Source organism: Microtus oregoni, unplaced genomic scaffold (assembly GCF_018167655.1).
Source record: "Microtus oregoni isolate MIOR12 unplaced genomic scaffold, Mior012 000003F_ref0000135, whole genome shotgun sequence".
In the NCBI taxonomy this organism is placed as follows: domain Eukaryota; kingdom Metazoa; phylum Chordata; class Mammalia; order Rodentia; family Cricetidae; genus Microtus; species Microtus oregoni.
This window is the reverse complement of record NW_024543062.1, coordinates 12,478,567-12,498,601: the sequence shown is the minus strand read 5'-3', so window position 1 is coordinate 12,498,601 and position 20,035 is coordinate 12,478,567. Positions and strand designations below refer to the sequence as shown.

The 20,035-nt window shown below is 48.4% G+C and overlaps 1 protein-coding gene across 4 annotated transcripts in view; it reads right to left on the bottom strand.

Moving 5' to 3' along the window:
- Positions 1 to 20,035, bottom strand: part of Auts2 (activator of transcription and developmental regulator AUTS2) — a 1,102,310-nt gene that overhangs the window by 6,244 nt on the left and 1,076,031 nt on the right. For all 4 annotated transcript variants that reach the window (XM_041648369.1, XM_041648371.1, XM_041648370.1 and 1 more), the window contains 6 exons: positions 15,701 to 15,772; positions 14,562 to 14,591; positions 12,372 to 12,443; positions 6,940 to 7,081; positions 1,806 to 1,883; positions 248 to 331 (listed from right to left, as the gene is read on the bottom strand). In XM_041648369.1, coding sequence (XP_041504303.1) covers positions 248 to 331; positions 1,806 to 1,883; positions 6,940 to 7,081; positions 12,372 to 12,443; positions 14,562 to 14,591; positions 15,701 to 15,772 — 478 coding nt within the window. The remainder of the gene's footprint in view (positions 1 to 247; positions 332 to 1,805; positions 1,884 to 6,939; positions 7,082 to 12,371; positions 12,444 to 14,561; positions 14,592 to 15,700; positions 15,773 to 20,035) is intronic.

Below are 20,035 nucleotides of genomic sequence, written 5' to 3'. Positions count from 1 at the left end.
CTTCCCTCTGTTTCTACATGACTTTAGGTGGTGCCGGGGGAAGGAGCTCCAGGCCTTGCCCATGCTAGACAAGCTCTCATCCCTGAGCCGCGCCCCTAGGTTTTAGGATAGTGCTGTATCACTGACCCATATACTCAGCTTAAATTAAGTTTTCCCGAAGTCCTCCCTTCGTCTCCAAAGGTCTAAAAAGCCATATATGGGTCAGAGAAATCGCGCAAGGGAGATAGAAAAATCGAGAGGTACTCACTAACTGAAGGGTTTCCAAGTCCACCGAAGGCATTGCCGCCGACTGCGGCAAGGCCCGTGAATGTAGACGGCCGGTTAAAAGGCTCTGTGAATGAGATGGAGAAGGCAGAGAGGGTGGTCAGGGACATGTCAGTGAGGAACACGGGTGTCCCAGGAGCTGGGAACACGACAGACTCTCCTGCCGGACTGTGTAAACGCATTCTGTTCCTGTGCTTGGGTGTAGTCGCTGGGTGAGCACGAGTCCCAAGGGGGTTCATTTTCTAGGGTGCCATCCTTTCTGATTTCACCCTTGCACTTGGGATGACACTGGGCAAACTCAGGAGCCGGCATCCTCAGCTGCCTTCCTGTACACAGAAGGCTTCTGTCTCTGAGTGAGTCTCTCTTCTTCTCTCATGGCTTTAGACATGGTCTCACTGAACTCAGGCTGCCTTCAGACTTGATGTTAAGTCAAGGTTAGACTTGAGCTGATCCCCCTGCCTCGTTTCCATCTGCTGAGATTACATGCATGAACAAAAAGGAGACGATGCCAGGCTGGAGAGAGGGCTCCGTGGTTAAGAGCGCCACTGCTCTTCCAGAGGACCTGGAGTGTGACTCCCAGCACCCATAGGGCAGCTCACAATTGTCTACAACTCCAGTTCCAGGGAACCTGATACCCACTTTTGGCCTCCAAGGGTAATGCAGACACACACACACACACACACACACACACACACACACACACACACAGGAATTCATGAAGGCAAAACACCCATACAGGTAAAATACAAGTAATAAAAGCTGGGTGGTGGTAGTGTATGCCTTAAATATCAACATTCGGGAGGCAGAGGAAGACAAATCTCTGTTGAGTTTTAAGGCTAGCCTGATCTACATGGTGAGTTCTAAGACAGCCAGAGTTACAGAGACCTTGACTCAAAATTCCAAATAATAATAATATAATTCTTCTATATATTCCCCACCAGGCACCACTGCCTGCGACTGCCTGCACACTTCCCGGAAATGTTAAACGGAAAGGCACAGGAAGCATGCCTCTCCTAAGATGAGACCTGTTAATAAAGTGTGAAAAACCAAAATCAAAAAGCACAGCTTCTTTGATGCAGCTCTCTTACAATGCTTGCCACATCTTTCCTTCTAGAGGGCCCCTCAAGTGTCCTCTACAGGTAGGGTGAGTCCAGCCTAAAGACACATGCTCTGAGATGCCAAGGACTACTTTCCTTTTCCAAGTCCCCTGTGATGGTTAATACCTACTGTCAACTTAACTAGATCTAGGCTCACCTAGGGGGACACCCTCTGGGTACAGATGTGGAGTGCCTAGATTGAGGTGGGCCAGCCCACCCTTCCCTTACTGTGTGTGGTCCCAGCCCACTGGGTGGATCCTGAACTGAGTAAAAAGGAGACAGTGAGCTGAGCACCAGCATCCATCTCTCTCTGCTTCGTGAATGCACAGAGGCTGCTACCCCACCCCACCCCGGGGCTGAAGATCCCATGTCCCTCCTTGGAAGGCTCAGCAGCAGGTGCCATGGCTAGGCTGCCGGGAGGATTGCTCCATCTCTCTGACTCACCTAGGTGAGCGGCAGGGTTGAGAAAGTTACTGTGATGAGGTGGCGGCCCAAAAGGGGTCCCGGTAGGATGTGTAGCACCTGCAAAGCCAAGCAGAGCAACGGCAGAGTTTAGAAAAAGCCCGTGCTAGAGGGACCTAAGAAATGGTGTTGAAGTCAAGCTCCATTGTACCCACAGCTCCTGCGGATTCAACTTGGTAACAGACGATATTCTTGTTGGGGGCAAGAAAAGTCGCCCCTCCCATCTTTCCCACTTAGCTTTTGTCAACTGGACACCAAGTTGGAGTCCTCTGCGAAGAGGGACCTTTCTTTGAGAAGATGCCCCTATCAAATTGGCCTATGAGTGAGCAAGGCTGTGGGGCATCTTCTCCACTCATGACTGACGTGGGCGGTGCCACCCCTGTGCTGGTGGTCCAGGGTGGTATAAGAGAGGCGAGTGTGAGCCTGTAGAGCAAGTCAGTAACTAATCATCCTCCATGTCCTCTGCTTCAATTCCTGCCACCAGGTTCGAGCTCTGACTTCTCTTCATGATGGAAATAAATCCCCCCCCCCCTTTATTGAGTTGCTTTTGGTCATGGTGTTTTATCACAGCAAAAAAAAAAAAAAAAAAAAAGCAAACTAAGATGGCTAGCCACCGTAAGCACAGTCATTTATTGATTTACTGTGTGTGTGTGCATACATGTGTGCAAATATGTACACGTGGTGTCCAGCGGTTGATGGGGAGTGTCTTCCTCAGTCACCCTGTACCTTATTTTGGGGGGCAGCGTCTACCGATGACCCTGGAAACTCTTACTGATCCTGCTACTCTGGTTCACCAGTCAGCTCCAGAGAACCTCATGGCTCCACTGCCTCAGCACACTGCCATGACTAGCTATATGGGTTCAGACCCTCGTGCTCGCAGTAAGCACTTCCCTGATGGAACCACTGTCCCCGCAAGTATCTCTTTATGAAGTTGATGGCACCAGCATTAGGCCTGGCTAGTGGGATGGGGCCGCATCCAAAGCACAGGGACCTTCAGTAACCAAGTTTGTCTGCAGGGATACAGGCTTGTGAGTTTGTCCCTGCAGGGCTTCATAGGCGCCTCTAAAGTAGAATAGCAGGCCCAGGGCTTGCTTCTTCACCACACCAGGGATGAGTTTTTCACTTCACGAGTGGTCCTGAAGCTGCAGACAGTGCTTCCAAGTCCATTCTCATTACTGAGGGGTGTGTAGGTTCTTAGCACCCAGGCTCTCACAAGGCTCGCACCCCCAAATGTACTGCTGGGAGCTGACACTGAATGACGGGAGGCTAAGGTTTCTGATGCCTCTTAATTTCCAGGGCCAGGAAGACACTTTATTCCAGGTCGAATCCCCAAATCCTCAGTGTGGCTCAGCTGGTAAGATGCTTGCCTAGTGTGCAGAAAGCCCTGGACTCCATCCCCAGCATTGCATAGATTAGGTATGGCAGCACATGCCAGCCATACCAACACTCAAGAGGTAGAAGAAGGAGGATCAGGAGTTCAAGGTTATGTTCAGTTACATTTGGAGTTCAGGTCAGCCTAAGCTATTTGACTTGTACACGCGCAGCACCACGTGCCTGGTTCCTGCAGAGGCTGGAAGGTGTTAGATTCCCTAGAAGAGAAGTTGCAGACAGTTTGGAGCCACCACAAGAGTGCTGGGAATCAAACCTGGGTCCTCTGCAATATTTGCAACTGTTCTTAACTGCTGAGGCATCTCTCCAGCCCCTCAGTTTATATTTCTTGAAAACATACCAGATCCCTTTTCTGCAGGAAGCTGGGAAAGGAGGGGAGGAGAGAACAGAAGTGTGGGAGTGTGTGTGTGTGTGTGTGTGTGTGTGTGTGAGAGAGAGAGAGAGAGAGAGAGAGAGAGAGAGAGAGAGAGTGTGTGTGTGTGTGTGAATTATGGAAGAATGGTATTTCTAAAAGCTTCAAATGTTAAAGCCGGCTGGGAAGGCAGCCCTGAGGGGGCTGGGAAAGCAGCCCTGGCTATCTTGTTTCACCAAGGGCATCTGCCCTCACACTTGTATGACAAACATTTTACACTGAGCCATCTCTCCAGCCCTTGATTTCTCTTCTGCATCATTGGTCCCTGGAGATAGCAAGGGTCGTGGGGGCCTGGGCTTGCAGAGTAAGACTCAGCACATAAGGACAAATGCTAGAATCCCAGGATCTAAAGGCACCTAAGGGGTTATCTATCCACAAGTACTAAGAGTAAAAACCAACTTCTGCACAAAGTGAACATATTCCACAGCCTTCATTAGTCACCACCAGTGTTGTCGGCCAAATAAAATCTGGGCCACATACTGCGTAGTACATGCTAGTTAATGTTCTGACAAAGACCCAGGTCCCTGGGGATGCCCACATTTCCAGGATTATTGAAGCAAAAGAAGCCAATTCATCCATTTGGCTGCAATGAAGTCCGGGGAGAAATCTCTCTATTTCTCTCCCGAAATTGCTCTCCATGTATCCGTGTCTCAGAGTTTGGTGCCATGGTAACAGAACCTTCAAATACATTCCCCAGGCAGAACCCACAGGAGGAAAACCCGAGACCCTGGCAATTCCATCCATCCCCACTGGTGATTTATTTGCCTTGACCACAGGGCTACTGCACTGATGTCCGGACTTCTCTTTTGTTCAGTGCAAGAGTCAATGGGTCTACCAAACACGAATCTTGGATCAGAGCCTAGGAAGGCAGTAGGCAGGATGGATGCAGAGCATGTTCCCTGCGGATCAGAAATGGTGGACTCCTTCACTGTTTTCATTCCTAGGGATAAATTCAGATTCATACCGCGAGCAGACGGAAGCCACACTGCTTGTTACTACAGCTAATGGGGCACCACTACTCTCAACTATTTACTGAGCTTTGCGGCGGGGATGGAGAACTAAAAGCTGCTTTAAGAAACACTGAGTGGGCTGGAGATGTAGCTCATGGTTAGGGAAAGTGCTTGCCCGGAACGCACGAAGATCTGGCTTCCATCACTGGCACCCCATAAACTAGGTGTGGTGGCACATGGGTTGTGGTTCCGGTCCTTGGTAAGTGGAGACAGCAGGACCAAAAGTTCAAGGTCAGCCTGGGCTACGTAGAGAGTTCAAGGCCAGCTTAGGCTACCTGCCTCAAAAGAGAGGATGTGGGGAGGAAAGGGAAATTAAAGAGGAAAGAAGGCAAGCCATGTGTGGTGGCACACACTCCCAGTACTCCAGAGGCAGAAGCAGGCAGATCTCTGAGTTCGAGTCCAGTCTTGTCTACAGAGTGAGTTCCTGGGCTACACCGAGAAATCCATCTCAAACAAAAAAGACTGAACAGTAGCCCAGTGTGGTAGAAATGTCATCTCAGTACTCAGGCGGCTGAAGCAGAGCCTACGCTCAGAGTCAACTTGCTCTACACAGTGAGTTCCAGACTCACCAGGTTGGCTCAAAAAAGGAAAGAAAACACTGAGTCATTAAGGACACTTGGTACCAATAGGACCCGTAGTGCTTGGTTATTTGTGTGTGTGTGTGTGTGTGTGTGTGTGTACGTGTGTAGGAGCCCATACTTCGGCTCATGTTCACAGGTCAACGGACAACTTCCAAGAGTTAAGTCTCTCATGTGGGCTCCAGGGAATCAAACTGAGGACAGAGAGATTGCGAGTAAGTGCGCTTACTCACTGAGCCGCATTCCCAGTTCTATTATGGTTATTTAATTTCAACTGCCCCTGCCACCACCTAGAACGACCTGCTGAGAGAATTCCAACATTACCTAGATCACGTTGACCTGTGGGTATGTCTTGAGGGACTATCTTGATTATTCACTGACCTGGCCCACTGTGGGCAACACCATTCCCTAAGCAGGGCCCTGAGCTTTGAGAGTAAGCAGCTAGGATGTGTTTATTCTCTCTTCGCTCTTGACGGCTGATGTAACATGAATAATTGCTTTGAGATTTTGTCCTGACATCTCTTCAGTGATGGACTGTCGCCTGGAAGTGTAAGCCAAACAAACCCTTTCCTTCCTTGAGTTGCTTTTTTGGTAGAGGTTATCTGATATATCGACAGAAATGAAACTATGACATTACCCAAAGATTCCACAGGGCTACCACATTTGACCCATATGTACCGTAAGTGGAAAGGGACAGTCCTCTGACACCCTCTGCCCTCCTCCCCAGCCTGACCTTCTGCACTGTGGAGACATGGGAAGTGTGAATTCTCAGAGGTGAAGTGAGTTGCGTTGTGAATGAACAGGTCAAGAGTCTCATGGACTGAGAACTCTGAATCCTACAGGTAACTCCTCCACCATCAAAGTCAACCAAGCAATGGCAGTACGTTCTGCAGTAGACCAGCCAGCCAGGACCAAGTGGAGTGAGTTTCTTTCTGCCCTTACAGGGCAGTTACCTTTGTGTTGTTTGCTTGCTATATTTATAAAAAGTATTTTTTGAGACAGAGGTTTGTGTAGCCCAGGGTGGCTTTGAACTCACTAAGTACTGAGGATAACCTTGAACTCCTGATTACCTGTCTCAGTCTCCTAAGCTTGGGGATCATAGGTGTGCGCCACCATGCCCAATTTATGTCGTGCTGCAGACGGAACCCAGGGCTGAGTGGCTATTTACATAAATGCTCTATCAACTGAGCTATATCCCCAACCCTGTTTGTTCGTTTTGAGGAACTGTGGTCCAGGCTGTGCTGAAGTTTACCACGTAGCCCAGACTTGCTTTGAATTATTAGTGTTTCTGCTGCTGTTGCTTCCCCGGTGCGGGCATGATACACCTGAGCCACCACACACACGAAGCTAACCTAACTTAACTGTGCACCTTCATCCTCAGACCCTCAAAAGGCAGTGTGACGGTCACAGTGAGGAAACGCCCACTAACTGTTCTGTAGGCCACAAACACACGAGGTTAGTTAGGATCCATTTCTCTTCTAATCTGCCCTGGTAAGCTTGCTGATCTTTTCCAGTAGTTTTGCACGTGCCTCTGATTAAACCTTGGTCCATACGGAATAAAAGGTGTGGGCACCGATGACGCAGAGCCCATCTCCCTAGCCACGCGGAGCACTGTCTCACAAGCTGGTGTCATTTGTGCTCTCCAGCTATGAAGTCACTGGCGACACCGAGCCCAAACATCACTCTGAAGCTCCAGCTTTCCGTGCCAACCCACCCCCTGAACTCACCAGCGGCGGAGAACAAAGTCGAAGGTCGTGCCAGATCATGGGGATGATGGATGGCCCCGAAGAGACTGGGGCCTGGAGGACGGCTCAGGAACTCAGGCTTCAGCCCGAAGTCCAGCTTGTGTGGGTCCGACTGCAACTGTTTCTAAAACAAGAGGTCGAGGAGAGAGGATGAAACCGGGGCAACAGCTAAGAGATATCGGTGAGTCGCCCAAGACTGGTCTGGGTGGGTCAGGGCTGTGAACCTTGGACTTGGATTCTGACTGCCAGGCTCAAGTGTCAGAACACTGCCTCAGATGCCAGGACGCCAGCCTGGCCTTCCAGGGACTGGCAGTGGCTGCTACAAGGTAATGCCTGCTTCCTACACCAGAAATGTCTGATGGCAAAACTCGGACTCGGTCTTCGACATGGTGCAGTTTGAGAGGCGTGACCACTTTCTATTTGTTCAAAAACTAGTACCACTCCGCACACAGGCCATTACTGTGTTGTAAAGGCCTCGTCTACAAGTTCTTCCCCTACCTGTCCATCTCAGAGCCCAGACTAGCCTGTCCTAGAGCCCACTGTGTAACCAAGGACGACCATGAACTCCTTATTCTCCTGCCTCCACCTTTACAGGAGTACATCACCATGCGTTATACGGTGCTAGGGATGAAACCCAGGGCTTCCTGCATGGAAGACAAGCACTGTACAGCTCAGTCACATCCCTAGACCTGGGTCTTTTGGTATATTCTGAAGCAGAGTGTCACGTAGAACAGGTTGCTCTCAAACTTGTGACATACTTGAGGGTATCCTTAAACTCTTCATCCTTCTGCCTCCGGCTCCCCAGTGCTGAGATTACAGATGTGTACTGCCATGCCTGAATGCAAGCCCCACCCCCCCAAGGATTTTCTTTATTTCTCCTTAGTGTGTGTGTGTGTGTGTGTGTGTGTGAGAGAGAGAGAGAGAGAGAGAGAGAGAGAGGTGTACGAATACCCACAAAGTCCAGAAAAGGGCAAGAGACCCCCTGAAGTAGAGTTACAAGGAGCTGGAGTTGCAGTGATTGTGAGCCACCCAGATGGGCTCCTGTACAGAAACTCAGTTCCTCTGGAAGAGCAGTGTGCTGGTCAGTGGTTTGTGTGTGTGTGTGTTTTTTCTACTTGACAGAGGCTAGGGTCACTTTCGAAGAGGTAAATTCAACTGAGAAGATGCCTCCATCAGGCTGGCCTGTGAACAAGCCTGTGGCGCATTTTCTTGACTAATGATGGATGTGGGAGGGCCCAGCCACCGTGTGTGGTGCCACCCTGGACAGGTGGTAGTTCCTCCATAGCCTCTGCCTGAGTTCCCTCCTCCAGGTTCCTGCCATGACTTTCTTCAGTCATGGACTGGGACACGGAAGGGTAACCCTTTCCTCCCCAAGTTGCTTTTCTACATGTGTAGCCACAGCCATAGAAAGCAAACTAAGGCAAACAGCAAGTGTTCTTACTGGCTGACCCATCTACCCAGCCCCTCTCCCTGCAAGCTTTAAGACGACGGTCTTTTAAAGCTAATTACATCTGGAATTCTGCAAGAACAGCCTGATGTACAAAATTAATTGCTGAATGGCTCTCTGTCATATTCTAACACATCACAACACATCCATCAAATCACTCTGACATATTCTAAAGAACACAGGGGCCGGGGAGAAATTCAGTGACTAAAGCACTTGGCAGGCAAAAATAAAGATCTTATCTTGACCCCTGGGATGCACCTTAAAAAAAAAAAAAAGCCAAGTGTAGCTGTGCATGATTTATAATCCCATTGGTTCACTGGTCAGCCAGCCTAGCTTCGTATGTGAACTGCAGGCCAATGAGAGACTCTGTCTCAAAGGGAAAGGTGCATGGCTGCTGAGGAATCTCAGGTTGACATCAGGTCTCACACAAGTACACACACTTGTACATGTACACCGTACATGAAGACTCATCACACACACACACACACACACACACACACACACACACACACACACACACGGGTATGTTTTTAATTAACAGGCATCATTTCCTTTCTAACATCCATCAACTACTAGAGAAGGGGAAGTCAAACCAGACTGTGAGCTGGGCAGAGGCTCTGGTAGGTGAAGTGGTTCCTATTCATGGACTCACTTCGTCTTCTCCTGTGGCTAGCTGCTGGCTCCATCCCCTCAATGACTGCATCCTTAGCCTACCATCTTTTCCTCGGCCCTATCCGGCATCATCCTGGAGGCTGGTATCCATCTGAACGGCAGGGCATCCAATGTGCCCACCTTCCAGGGTTCTGACAGCCCTCTCCCTCAGTCAGCTTCCTGCCTCCCCAGAGTGACACTGTCTGTCCCCTACTGCTAGCTGCACTTCCTGCTATCCTCCAACTCACACACTGCCTGAAGCTGCTTCTGTTTGGCTCTTGCCATCTCCTGGGCTCCTCTGATGATCTCGGCCATCTTGACTATACTCTTGTCCTGCCTCAAACTCTCTTCTGTTTCAAGGACCCCCTGTTCCCTGCTGTGTAATGGAGGAAGTCTTTACAAAGGACAGGCACCTACACTAACACGAGTGAGAAAATCACAGGCAAGGGAAGATACACCAATCCCCACTCACCCATCAACCTCCTGGAAGTGAAACCTAGCCATAGACCTCTCCAAACACAGAGAACCTTCACCACTGTGTGTGCGTGTGCCTACAGAGGACACAGGACATTTTTAGGTATGGCTGACAGGCACTGCCCACCTTCTTTCGGAGACAGGGTCTACCAATGGCCTGGACCTCACCAGGCGAGGCTGGCTGGTTAGCAAGCGCCAGAGGTCCATCTGTTTTCGGTTCCTCAGCTCTGAAATTGTGAGTGTAAGCCACCATGACCAGTTTTTTGTGTTGTTTCTGGGGACTGAACTCAGGTTGCCAAGCTTGCAAGGTAAGCACTTTACTACCTGAGCCGTGTTCCCAGCCTATTACTTTTTCCTTAAATGTATACGCCACACACACACCACAGAGTGAGTCTCACTACTAAACACATACGACAATAGGAAGGTCAGTGCCCTGAGCATCTCACAGCCTGTAGGGCCAAGGTCTCCTCAAAGAATCCATGAGTGACTAAAAGAATGAGTAAATGTATATTCAGGAGCAGGAGACAGAGAGAGGCAATTTCTGCACCAGTCTCCAGGGAATGCCATAATGAAAGCCTCACGCTCAAGGAACAGCCAAACCCCAAAACCAAGCTTCCAATTCTCTGTCAATCTATAAAAATCTTCGGAGCACCCTCCTTTCATTTAGTTGCCAAATTATTTAGTGCTAATACCGCATGGTAGACGGTGCGGGCTCATTAAGTGGGAATCAGGTCCGACAGGCAGAATGGGGGCTTGGGGATTAGAAAATGCTCGCTGGGAGGAGAAGATGAACTGAGTCATCCCGTGTTCGAGAGGTCTGGATAATTGAATTGGGGTAATGAAAGTCAAGTCGGCAGGGACGCTTTCATGGAACAGAAGTTGCTAAGAGAGAGACCTCTCTGCCATCCTTCATCTCGCTAAACTCAGGGAGAAGCAAGGAAGACGAGGCCCACCTGCTGTTCCACTGTCCCTGCCATGCAGAACCCGGAGTGAACTGAAGTCACCAGGCAAACCTAGTTAGCTTTTCACACTGCACCCATTTTCTCGCTGAGCTGAAACTCCGAGGACTCTAATTAGGCCTCGCCCGGCAATAAGGTAAGAGTGAGCAAGGCTCACTGATGGGGTGTGAGGGAGAGCAGGTGCCTGGGAAACGAAGAGATGCCTTCGTTCCTCAAAGAGGAGGCGGACATCTTCTTTTCATTATTTTTGTGTTGGTGCATGTCCACGCCACCGCGTGTGTGGGAGTCAGGGGATAATTTTCAGGAGTGAGTCAGTTCTCTCTTTCCATCATGCTGGTCTGGGAATCAAACTCAGGTGCTCGGAGTTGGCGGCCAGTGCCCTTACCTGCTGAATCACCTCACCCTTTTTTCTTTTAATTGTTATATACACATCTACATATAAATGGCTAAATATAACCTGCTGAGTCCATTGGTATTGCATACACGTCCTCCCTCTCTACCTCTCCCTCCTCCGTCTCCCTCCCCCACTACCCCCTTTTTCTTTTGTTTTTTTTTGTTTTTTAGGAGGCTGGAGGACAACCTGGAGAAGTTGGTTCTCTCCTTCCATCATGTAAGTGCTGGGGAAATCACACTCAGATCGTCAGGCTTGGTGACAAGCATCTCCACCCTTGCTGGATCCCTCTCGTTTTTGAAAGAAGGCTCATCGACAGAGGGTACAGTAACTGGCCAGAAGGTAGTCCTGGTGAGGACCTGGTATCCTCTAGCCTCCAGAAGGACTCACGCAATGGCTAGAAGAATAATTGTTCACGACCGCTTATTATTATATGCACAGCCAATGAGCACCCAGGACCTTCGACTTCCTGCAGGGTAGAAAGGATCACTGCTCCAAGTCCATAATATGAAAAAAACATCTTTTTAAATCTTCTGAAAATATTTTTGATTTATGTGTATTTGTGTCTGAGCGTGTGCACTTGGGAATGCCCATGCAGGGGTCCCATGGAGGCTGGAAGAGTGCATTGAACTCTGCAGCTCAAGTTACAGATGGTCGTGAGCTGCCTGATACGGGTACTGGGAACTGAACTTGGGTCCTTTGAATCCTCAACAAGAGCAGTCAGTATTCTTAACTGCTCAGTCATATCTCGAGCCTCTCATTTTTTTGTTAAAAACAAACCAACCAACAAACAGGCTAGGGAGAAGAGATAGCTCAGCTGGTAAAGGCATCCACCGGCAAGCCTGGTAGCCCAAACTTGATCCAAGACTCACATGGTAAAGAAAACTGACTCCTAAGATTTGTTCTGTAGTATTCAAACACACATACACACATGTTCTCTCTCTCTCTCTCTCTCTCTCTCTCTCTCTCTCTCTCTCTCTCTCACACACACACACACACACACACACACACACACACACACACATACAAACACACACTAAAACAATGAATACATAAATAAATGTAAAAGCTAAATCTAAAAAATCCCAAACCCTAAAACATCCGCTGCTGGCTCATGTTTAAGCACTGTTTAGATTTTAATTCTTGCTCTGTAATTCTATATAGATTTCCAAACACTTTATTTTATGAGTTTATCAATTTTTACACCCTTTCCATTCATGAGACCAGCTCATCAAAAAGGAAAAGGACACTAAGGGGTGATATTTATTTTAGTGCTTATGGTTTCCCTCAGTTACAAAGGGGCTCTGAGTACCCATTTGAAGATGGACTGGCCCTTCGCCCTTTCTGTGAGGATCATCTGCTCAGACGACCTGGGACTGTCTCAAGAAGACAAACCCCTTCCTGCCTTGGCTTGGTTTAACAGCCCCTCTATGAGGTGCCCAGGCTCCCGAGCCCGGCCCCATCCAGCTCACACAGGGAGAGCCACACCGACCTTGACCTTCTGCTGGTGGTGGTAAATCTGCCAGGCAATGTGTACGTGCATGGCGCACCACTTTCCTGGTTTCTGGAATAAGAAAGAACAGCCTGGTCAGGAGGAAGACATGTCAGCATGCCCACCCACTTGTGTTCGCCCCGGGGTCCCTGCAGATCTGGGCCATGGTGACCTTCCTTTCTTTCATGAGAACAGGAGAGCTTGGTGCCAATCACATGCTTCCATTAGCAGCTCTTCCTCGCTCAGGCACGAGGGAGTCAGAACCCCCACCCCCTTGTCCCATGTGGGCCTGAGACCACGGCTCCTTTACAATGTGGTTCTCTGCCAAGGACAAGACGGCAAAGACCTGACGCTCTCTGTGTGGTGTGTTATCCCCAGTGCCAGCGGGCAGGTCTGGTGAGTAGCAAGCCCTACCTAACAAATGCTGTCAAGCTAACAGGCACATCAGCTGTCCAGAAGAGCTAATTAGGGGATGTCTATGCGTCAGATCAAAACAGGAGAGGGGACGGGGCCCTCAAAGCGCTACACAGTGATCTGTCACATTCTCATCACAGTCTGGCAACTTCAGATGATTCACGGAGAGCCAGTAAGCCATGCATGTGCGTGAGTTTATTCACTTCTAGTTAAAAGAGGAGGAGAGGGGGAACGTGGGGCCGAGGAGGAATGAATGCCTTCCTTCCCGCAGGGAACAAGTCTCTCCTCTGCTTTGTGAAGGGCACGTATCAGTGCGTGGTGCGAGAGAAGGCGGGGCCAACTCTTTCTCCTTCCTTTCTGTCTAGTATCTCCACAAGCTCATTCAGCAAACACCACAAGGATGAGAAAGTCCTGCCGCGGCTCTGCACCAGCAGAGGACAGGGTTCCCTGGTTTCTGCAGCAAGATGCCACTCCTGACTTAGACCCAAGTCTGACACCAGGTCTGCTCTCTTCTAAGAGAATTATGGGATGTTTGTGATCCCAAACAACAGACCCAATTTGGGCACGTGAAGAAGGGGAGTTGTGACGGCAGAAACTGCAAGGGATATGACAGGACCCGGAGTCCCCTAAGAGACTAGGTGCCAGGCACACCCATGAGAAATTACCTAGATGTTAGCCTCTGAGCATGCTGATGAGGGACTGGTTGACTAGATTAGCTGAGGCGGGAAGACCCACCCTAGATAAGAATGGTGCTATTCCCTGAATTGGGATCCTGGACTGAATGAAAAGGAAAGATCAACCTGAGCGCCAGCGTTCATCTCTCTCTGCTTCTAGCTCACGTTCTGCCACCTAGACTTCCTGGCCGTGATGTACTGTACCCTTGAACCGAGAACCCAAAGACACCCTTCCTTATGTCGGCTGGGCATTGTATCACAGCAAAGCGACAAGGGATTATGTGACAGTCGTAGCAAGAACTGGATCATCCAACCACTGTCTGTCATCTGTTTTCTGCTCCAGCTCTGTGCCAGATCAGTCAGTCTGTACCCAGAGGTCCCCGGCTGGCCAGACTCCAGACCTCAGGAGCATTCTGCCTGCGTTGATTGTGTCTTTCCCATCCTTCGCTGGGAAGGAGCTTGAATAGGGCAGGTATGCATCCCTTAGTATTGAGTGTTTGGGGCAAAATAAACAGACCCAAAAAAGACTCGACTATAGCCAGCCTCCCGCTTGTCCTTCCCCTTGCCTGTTATCCCAGAATAGTAAAGGGGAGGGCGGTTGAACCAGGAGGCTCACAAGTTCAAGGCAAATGCAGGATAATAACAGCACCCTCACCTAGTCTGTTGCGTTTTTTTTTTTAAAGATTGACACTTCTTTTAAATTATGTGTGTGTGTGTGTGTGAGTGTATGTGTGTAGTGCCCACAGAGGCCAGAAGAGGGCGTTGGATCCCTGGGAACTGCAGTTATTAGCCACCCAATATTGATGCTGGGCACCAACTTGGGTCTTATGCAAGAGCAGCAAGTGTTCTTAACTTTAGGGCTATCTCTCTAGCCCTTTGTCAGTTGTACTGATGAAAAACACAGTGGCCCAGCTTTCTCAAGCACTCAAAAGAAAAATTTAGGCCATTTCCCACCCCCTGCTTGCAAAACCAGCCAGCGTTAGCTACTCCCGCTGCCATTCACTCTGGCATCTCTCCAGCTCGGTTCTTGCTACTGACTTGTATTTTTAACCCGCAGAGAGTCAGAGGTTGTAGAAACAGTTCTAGAAGAAGCTTTCCTTACCCTTAACATAGGTCTGAAAGGATCTGTCAACTGTGAAGAGAAAATGACAACTCGGTTACACGCCTGTCACTCAAACAATTGCCCTAATTAACAAATTTGTAGTGCTTCATTAGGAGGGAAAATTAAAATGTTAGAATTTTACTTTTAAATGAAGCCCTTTTAGAGAATAATTAACCCATTTTCACACTATCAGAAGTACCAAGTGTCCCCTCCCCCCACCTCAGGAGTCTGAGAACACGCACCATGACAAGCACCCCCCCATATACACACGTTTCACCAGCAGAGATGTGCCCTATGCCAGCATGACTTGCATGTAACCTAGACCATGAGGATCCCTGTTTTGACTGGCTCTGTCACAGGCCATCATATGGGGCTCAGGGAAAGTAGTCCTCAGACCACAAAATGAAGGTGACAAGGATGGGACATCTGGAAATGTCTGTCTTATCCAGTCTCTGTAGACCCAGGCTGTCTATACAATATCCTGGCTTCAGTGAGTATGTGCCAGCCCTTGCAAAAAAAAAGTCCACTAAAATAAAAACTGCGTAGATGGTAGAGTTGGAAGCGAAGGTCCACTGACAAGCTCCCCTCTACGGCGCAGCTTTGCCTTTTGGAGGCAAGCATGGCATCAATTATGAATAAATAACATAACCGGGGCATAATGGAGGTTTTATTTAGCTCTAGAGCATGTTCCATCTGTAAGAGCAGAGTGGTCCAGTAACTTCCTGACCTCAAACAAGAAGGTAGATGCGTGTGTGCGTGTGTGTGTGTGTGTCAGGGGGCGGGGGGAGTGGGTGCCTAACTTCCAGGAAGAAAGAGCTCAGTGCTTTTCCATTCAGAAGATTCTGTAGCCGTTTCTTTTGCACCAGGGATCTGTGAACAGCTACAGACAGCTGACCTGTCGGATGGAAGGTAGACAGGATGGCGGCATTCGATTGCTGGACCCAGAATCTTCTCTCTCTCTCTTTTTATCTGAGCCAAGTTATTATCCTGTGTCATTCTCACAGTTGGGGAGACTGTGACTTCTATAACGAACAGGCATTTTCTGACACAAACCATCAAAGGTAGAGCACCGGGCGGGCCGTCCTTTGCAGATGTTCCCCTCCCCCATTACCTGTGACCAAGCCTGACTTAGCACATACCCTTGGGTCCTTTTGGAGTAGAGTGTGGGGGACTGTTCCAGGTCGAGCAGCCACATCGATAGGGTTGGATGTCTACAAATTAATCAGACCACAGCTTAGGATGTGCGAGAAAGCAAGTTTTACCCTTTTTACAAAACGGTAGAAACGAAGCATTACCTCCCTATCTTGTTCTAAATTATGACTTTTATTAAACTTTTATCAGTGTATGTTGTATGTTTGTTTATGCAGGTACACATGCATGCCTGTTGAAGTCAGAGATCGACATCTGGTATTTTCCTTGATTGCTCTCCACACTACTTTTTTTGAGACAGGGTCTCTCTGAACCCACAGAGACTTGACTAGTTAGCCTACAGCCACAGGGGTCCTTTTCCTCTGTCTCCATAGAGCCGAGACTACAAACGTTCATACACTCCTGGACTAGGGGTGGGGATGAGAGAGAGCTGGGGTAGGAGTTCCAATAGCAATCCACACAACAAAAGAAATCCTTTATACTTAAGAGATGTTGTGGGGTGTGTGTGTGTGTGTATCTGAGCTCCCAGGGGCAGAGTCCATGTGTAAGTTTAACACACTGGTGGAGATACCAGATAGGTTCTAAGGCTCTAATTTTGAGCTAGAGGGGGTGGCTCAGCAGTTAAGACAGGTAAGCTGGGTTCAGTCCCTAGCACCCACATGAGAGAGGGTTTACCCGGAACTCTATCTCCCGAGGAACCTGATGCCTTGGGTACTGTGTTCCCATGTGCATACATACACAGAAACACACAATTCAAATTTTCATTTTAATCGTTAAAAAAAAAAAAGCTGAAACTTAGGACAGCAGTCCTATTGTCTCACCCTATCAGGGACGTGTAAGGAGCTCAGCAGCTTAGGGAAGGTACTAGATGAGAAGTCAGATGCCACTTAGGTCCCTCCATAGGATCTAAGACACTACGCAGGAACTTGTGATGCATCTGGTCCCTCCATAGGATCTAAGAAGCTACGCAGGAACTGTTACCCTCAAATCCTCTTCCCTGCTCACCTACACCACTAACTGTCACCATTTTCATTTGTTATTCTCAATTTTCCCCCTGCTTTACCACCCATCACTGAAAGAAACAGTTCATTGCACAATCACAGTGTCCACAAGAGGTGCACACAGACGCTAAGATTCCTGAACATCTTAACCGGCAGGTGATAACAAGAAATCACACTCAGCAGCGATCCATTAGAATGGTGGGAAGGGGACAAGGGACCCACGTGAGATTGGCTAGAAAATTATGTTCCTGTATTCTCGACTCCTATCGCCGTCCTTACACAACACAAATAATATTGACGGTACTGCCAGACTTCTGACTCAGCGACAATGGCAAAAGGCCACTTCAGAGGGACAGTTGCTAATGACTTGTGGGGAGGTTCTTAAAAACAGTGGTAGGGTTTTTGTTTGTTTGTTTCTGCTTGTTTCTCTTTTGAGAGAGGGCCTTTCACTATGTAACCCTGGCTGACCCGAAACTTGCTATGTAGACCCGGCTAATGCTGAACTCAAGAAATCTGTCTGCCTCTGCCCCTCAAGGTCTGGGATTGAAAGTGTATGCCACCATGCTCAGATGTAGGAGCTATTTTCTATTTTAAAAATTAGAAAAATACAGATTATATATGTTACATGTATCTATCTGTTTGCCTATGTGTGGGTCTGTCTGTCTGTGGGCATGTGTGTAGAGGTCAGAGGCCAACTTGCAGATAGTAATTCTTTCCTGCCACTATATGGCTTACCAGGGGGATCCAGGTCAGTTCCCTGGGCTTGGTGGCATGTGCCTTTACCTCCTAACCTGCTTTTCCCAGCCTCTGGTGGCTACTAAAACTTACTCACTTGTGTGTGTGCTTGTGCATGTGTGTGCGTGTTTGTGTGTGCGCGCGCATGCAGATGTCACAGGTTGCACGTGTGCAACTCACAGGGCAACCTGTAAGAACCGGGTCTCTCCTTCCACCATCTCGGTTCTGAGGCTCGAACTCAGGGTTGGTGGCAAATGCCTTTACCCACTGAGCCATGGACTGGTCCTTACTTTTCTAAAGTAGACATCATCCGTATGGATCCCTCACACTAGACACTAACTGGTTGGGGAGCAGGGAGAGAAGCTCAAGTTTAGGCATGAAGCTTTGCCTACATGGAGAAGTGGGGAAAGAAAAAAAAGGGGGAGAGTACAGAAGAAAAGCAATCAGCTGCTGTACAACCAACAATTAAGCTGCAGTTGTTAACAGCCTGATTTGCATACATATGAAGAACTCCACTAATGAACAGCAATCTACATATTCAATCAGGAAGATGGCCCGGAAAGGCGTATTTCAACACCGAGAGACGCTTTCTCGCCCAGATGTAGTTTGTGGTGTGATTGGATAATTGCAAGTGAGGGAAATAGTCTAATTTATTAAATGACCTACCAGTCTGTTTGGGGACACACTGGAGATTTGTCACAACCTAGTGGGGACAGACCAAGGTCTGAGGGATTACTGAAGAACAGGGAAAGGAGTCTAAAAAAAAATCGCCACCACTTGCCGCGGCCACTGTAAAAGCCCAGTGCACACAGAGCCTGACATTCGAGCTGCAGTTCCCCGCACGGAAGGGTGATTTCAAAGACGCAGCCTCCGACCCCTAATGCCTTTTTAATTTCTCTCCCTGTTTCTGGCTTTTATGGCGACACACCTTTGAAAAATGCATGTGTTCAGTTCAGGAGACTCTGGTCCCAGATTGGTGCTTTGGCTTAAGAATGGGAATGGGAGGTGGAGAGGGGGCAGAAACCAAACCACACAGTGTAACATCGCGACTAAACGCGACTGGCCACTGGAGAAGCACACTGTAGTTTAAAAATTAGTATTTAAGTAAAATAAGGGACATAAAATATTATTCTGCATTCTTTGGATGGTGTCGTGATTGAACCTAGGGACTTGTGTATGGAGACATGCCCCCGACCCCTCACTGGGGAGTCCATGTCTGAGACATGCCCCCGACCCCTCATTGGGGGGTCTAGGAAGATGCTCTACTGCTGAGCCAACTCCCCTACCACAGGAGATGTTTTTAAAAGATAAGGTGCTATCAAAAATTACTTTTGAATATTGACCTTCATGGATAACTTAGCCTGCGTTGATCTGTGTATTATTCGCTGGGTAGAAAATAATTTAGTTCCTCCTAAGAATAAAAGGTGAACGAATTTCAAGGACTAGGGAGACGGCTCAGTGGTTAAGAGCACTTGTTACTCTCGTAAAGGTCTAGGCTTGGTTCCTGGCCTCCACACGATGGCTCGTGACCATCCATAACTCTAGTTCTGGGAGTTCCAGCCCTCTCTTCTGACTTCTTTGAGCACCAACCATGCATGTGGTGCGCATAGATACATATAGGCAGAATATTCATACATGTAAAATAAAACCTAAAAAAAAATTAAAAATAGAATTTTCACACTAGTGTATCAGAAACAAAGAACGGACCCTGACTCTGGCAAGTGTGAGAATGGGCGTGGAGTGGGTGCTGTACAGACGGGTCTAAGGGTGAACAGGGAGGGGGAAAGAGCAGAAAGAAGGGGAGTTTTTGCCTCCCCTTGCTACCTCCAGGCAGATCCCCCCTCCCCTGCCCCCTGCACAGCTTCATGACTGATACAGCAAAGACTAGAGAGTAAATAGAAAAAATTTTCTCAGGCAAAACAAAAAGCAAACCATTTTAGTCTGGAAACCTTTATCCCCTTTCCCATTAACAAGCCACCAGCAGTCAACTTTGCATGTGTGTTCCTTATGTACACCTTAAAGGCAACTTGGCATGTTCTACTAAATACTTCATGTTTAACAGTGCTCCCCCAAAGAAACATCCTGTTCTTCAGGGGTGTAGATCCTGGGAAGCTGGGCTATTCCTGCAAAGAGACCCTCATGACCCATGTGACCTCAGTTCAAATTGATGGTTTGCAGGAGGAAACGACGCAGGAGGAGAGATCAGCGGGAATGAGAAGAAGACAAGAGGCAAACATGCGAACGTATATTATATATATTATACGTATGGAAATGTCATGATGAAACTCATTATTTCTTTTTTAAAATATTTATTTATTATGTATACAATATTCTGTCTGTGTGTGTGCTTGCAGGCCGAAGAGGGCACCAGACCCCATTACAGATGATTGTGAGCCACCATGTGGTTGCTGGGAACTGAACTCAGGACCTTTGGAAGAGCAGGCAATGTTCTTAACTGCTGAGCCATCTCTCCAGACCCAACTCATTATGTCTTATAGTTAATACATGCCAATGGGAAAACTTATTAGAGCTTGGGGAAGAAAAAGTATCTCTGTGAGCCTATAATGTAAGCATTCTGCGTATTTTTTG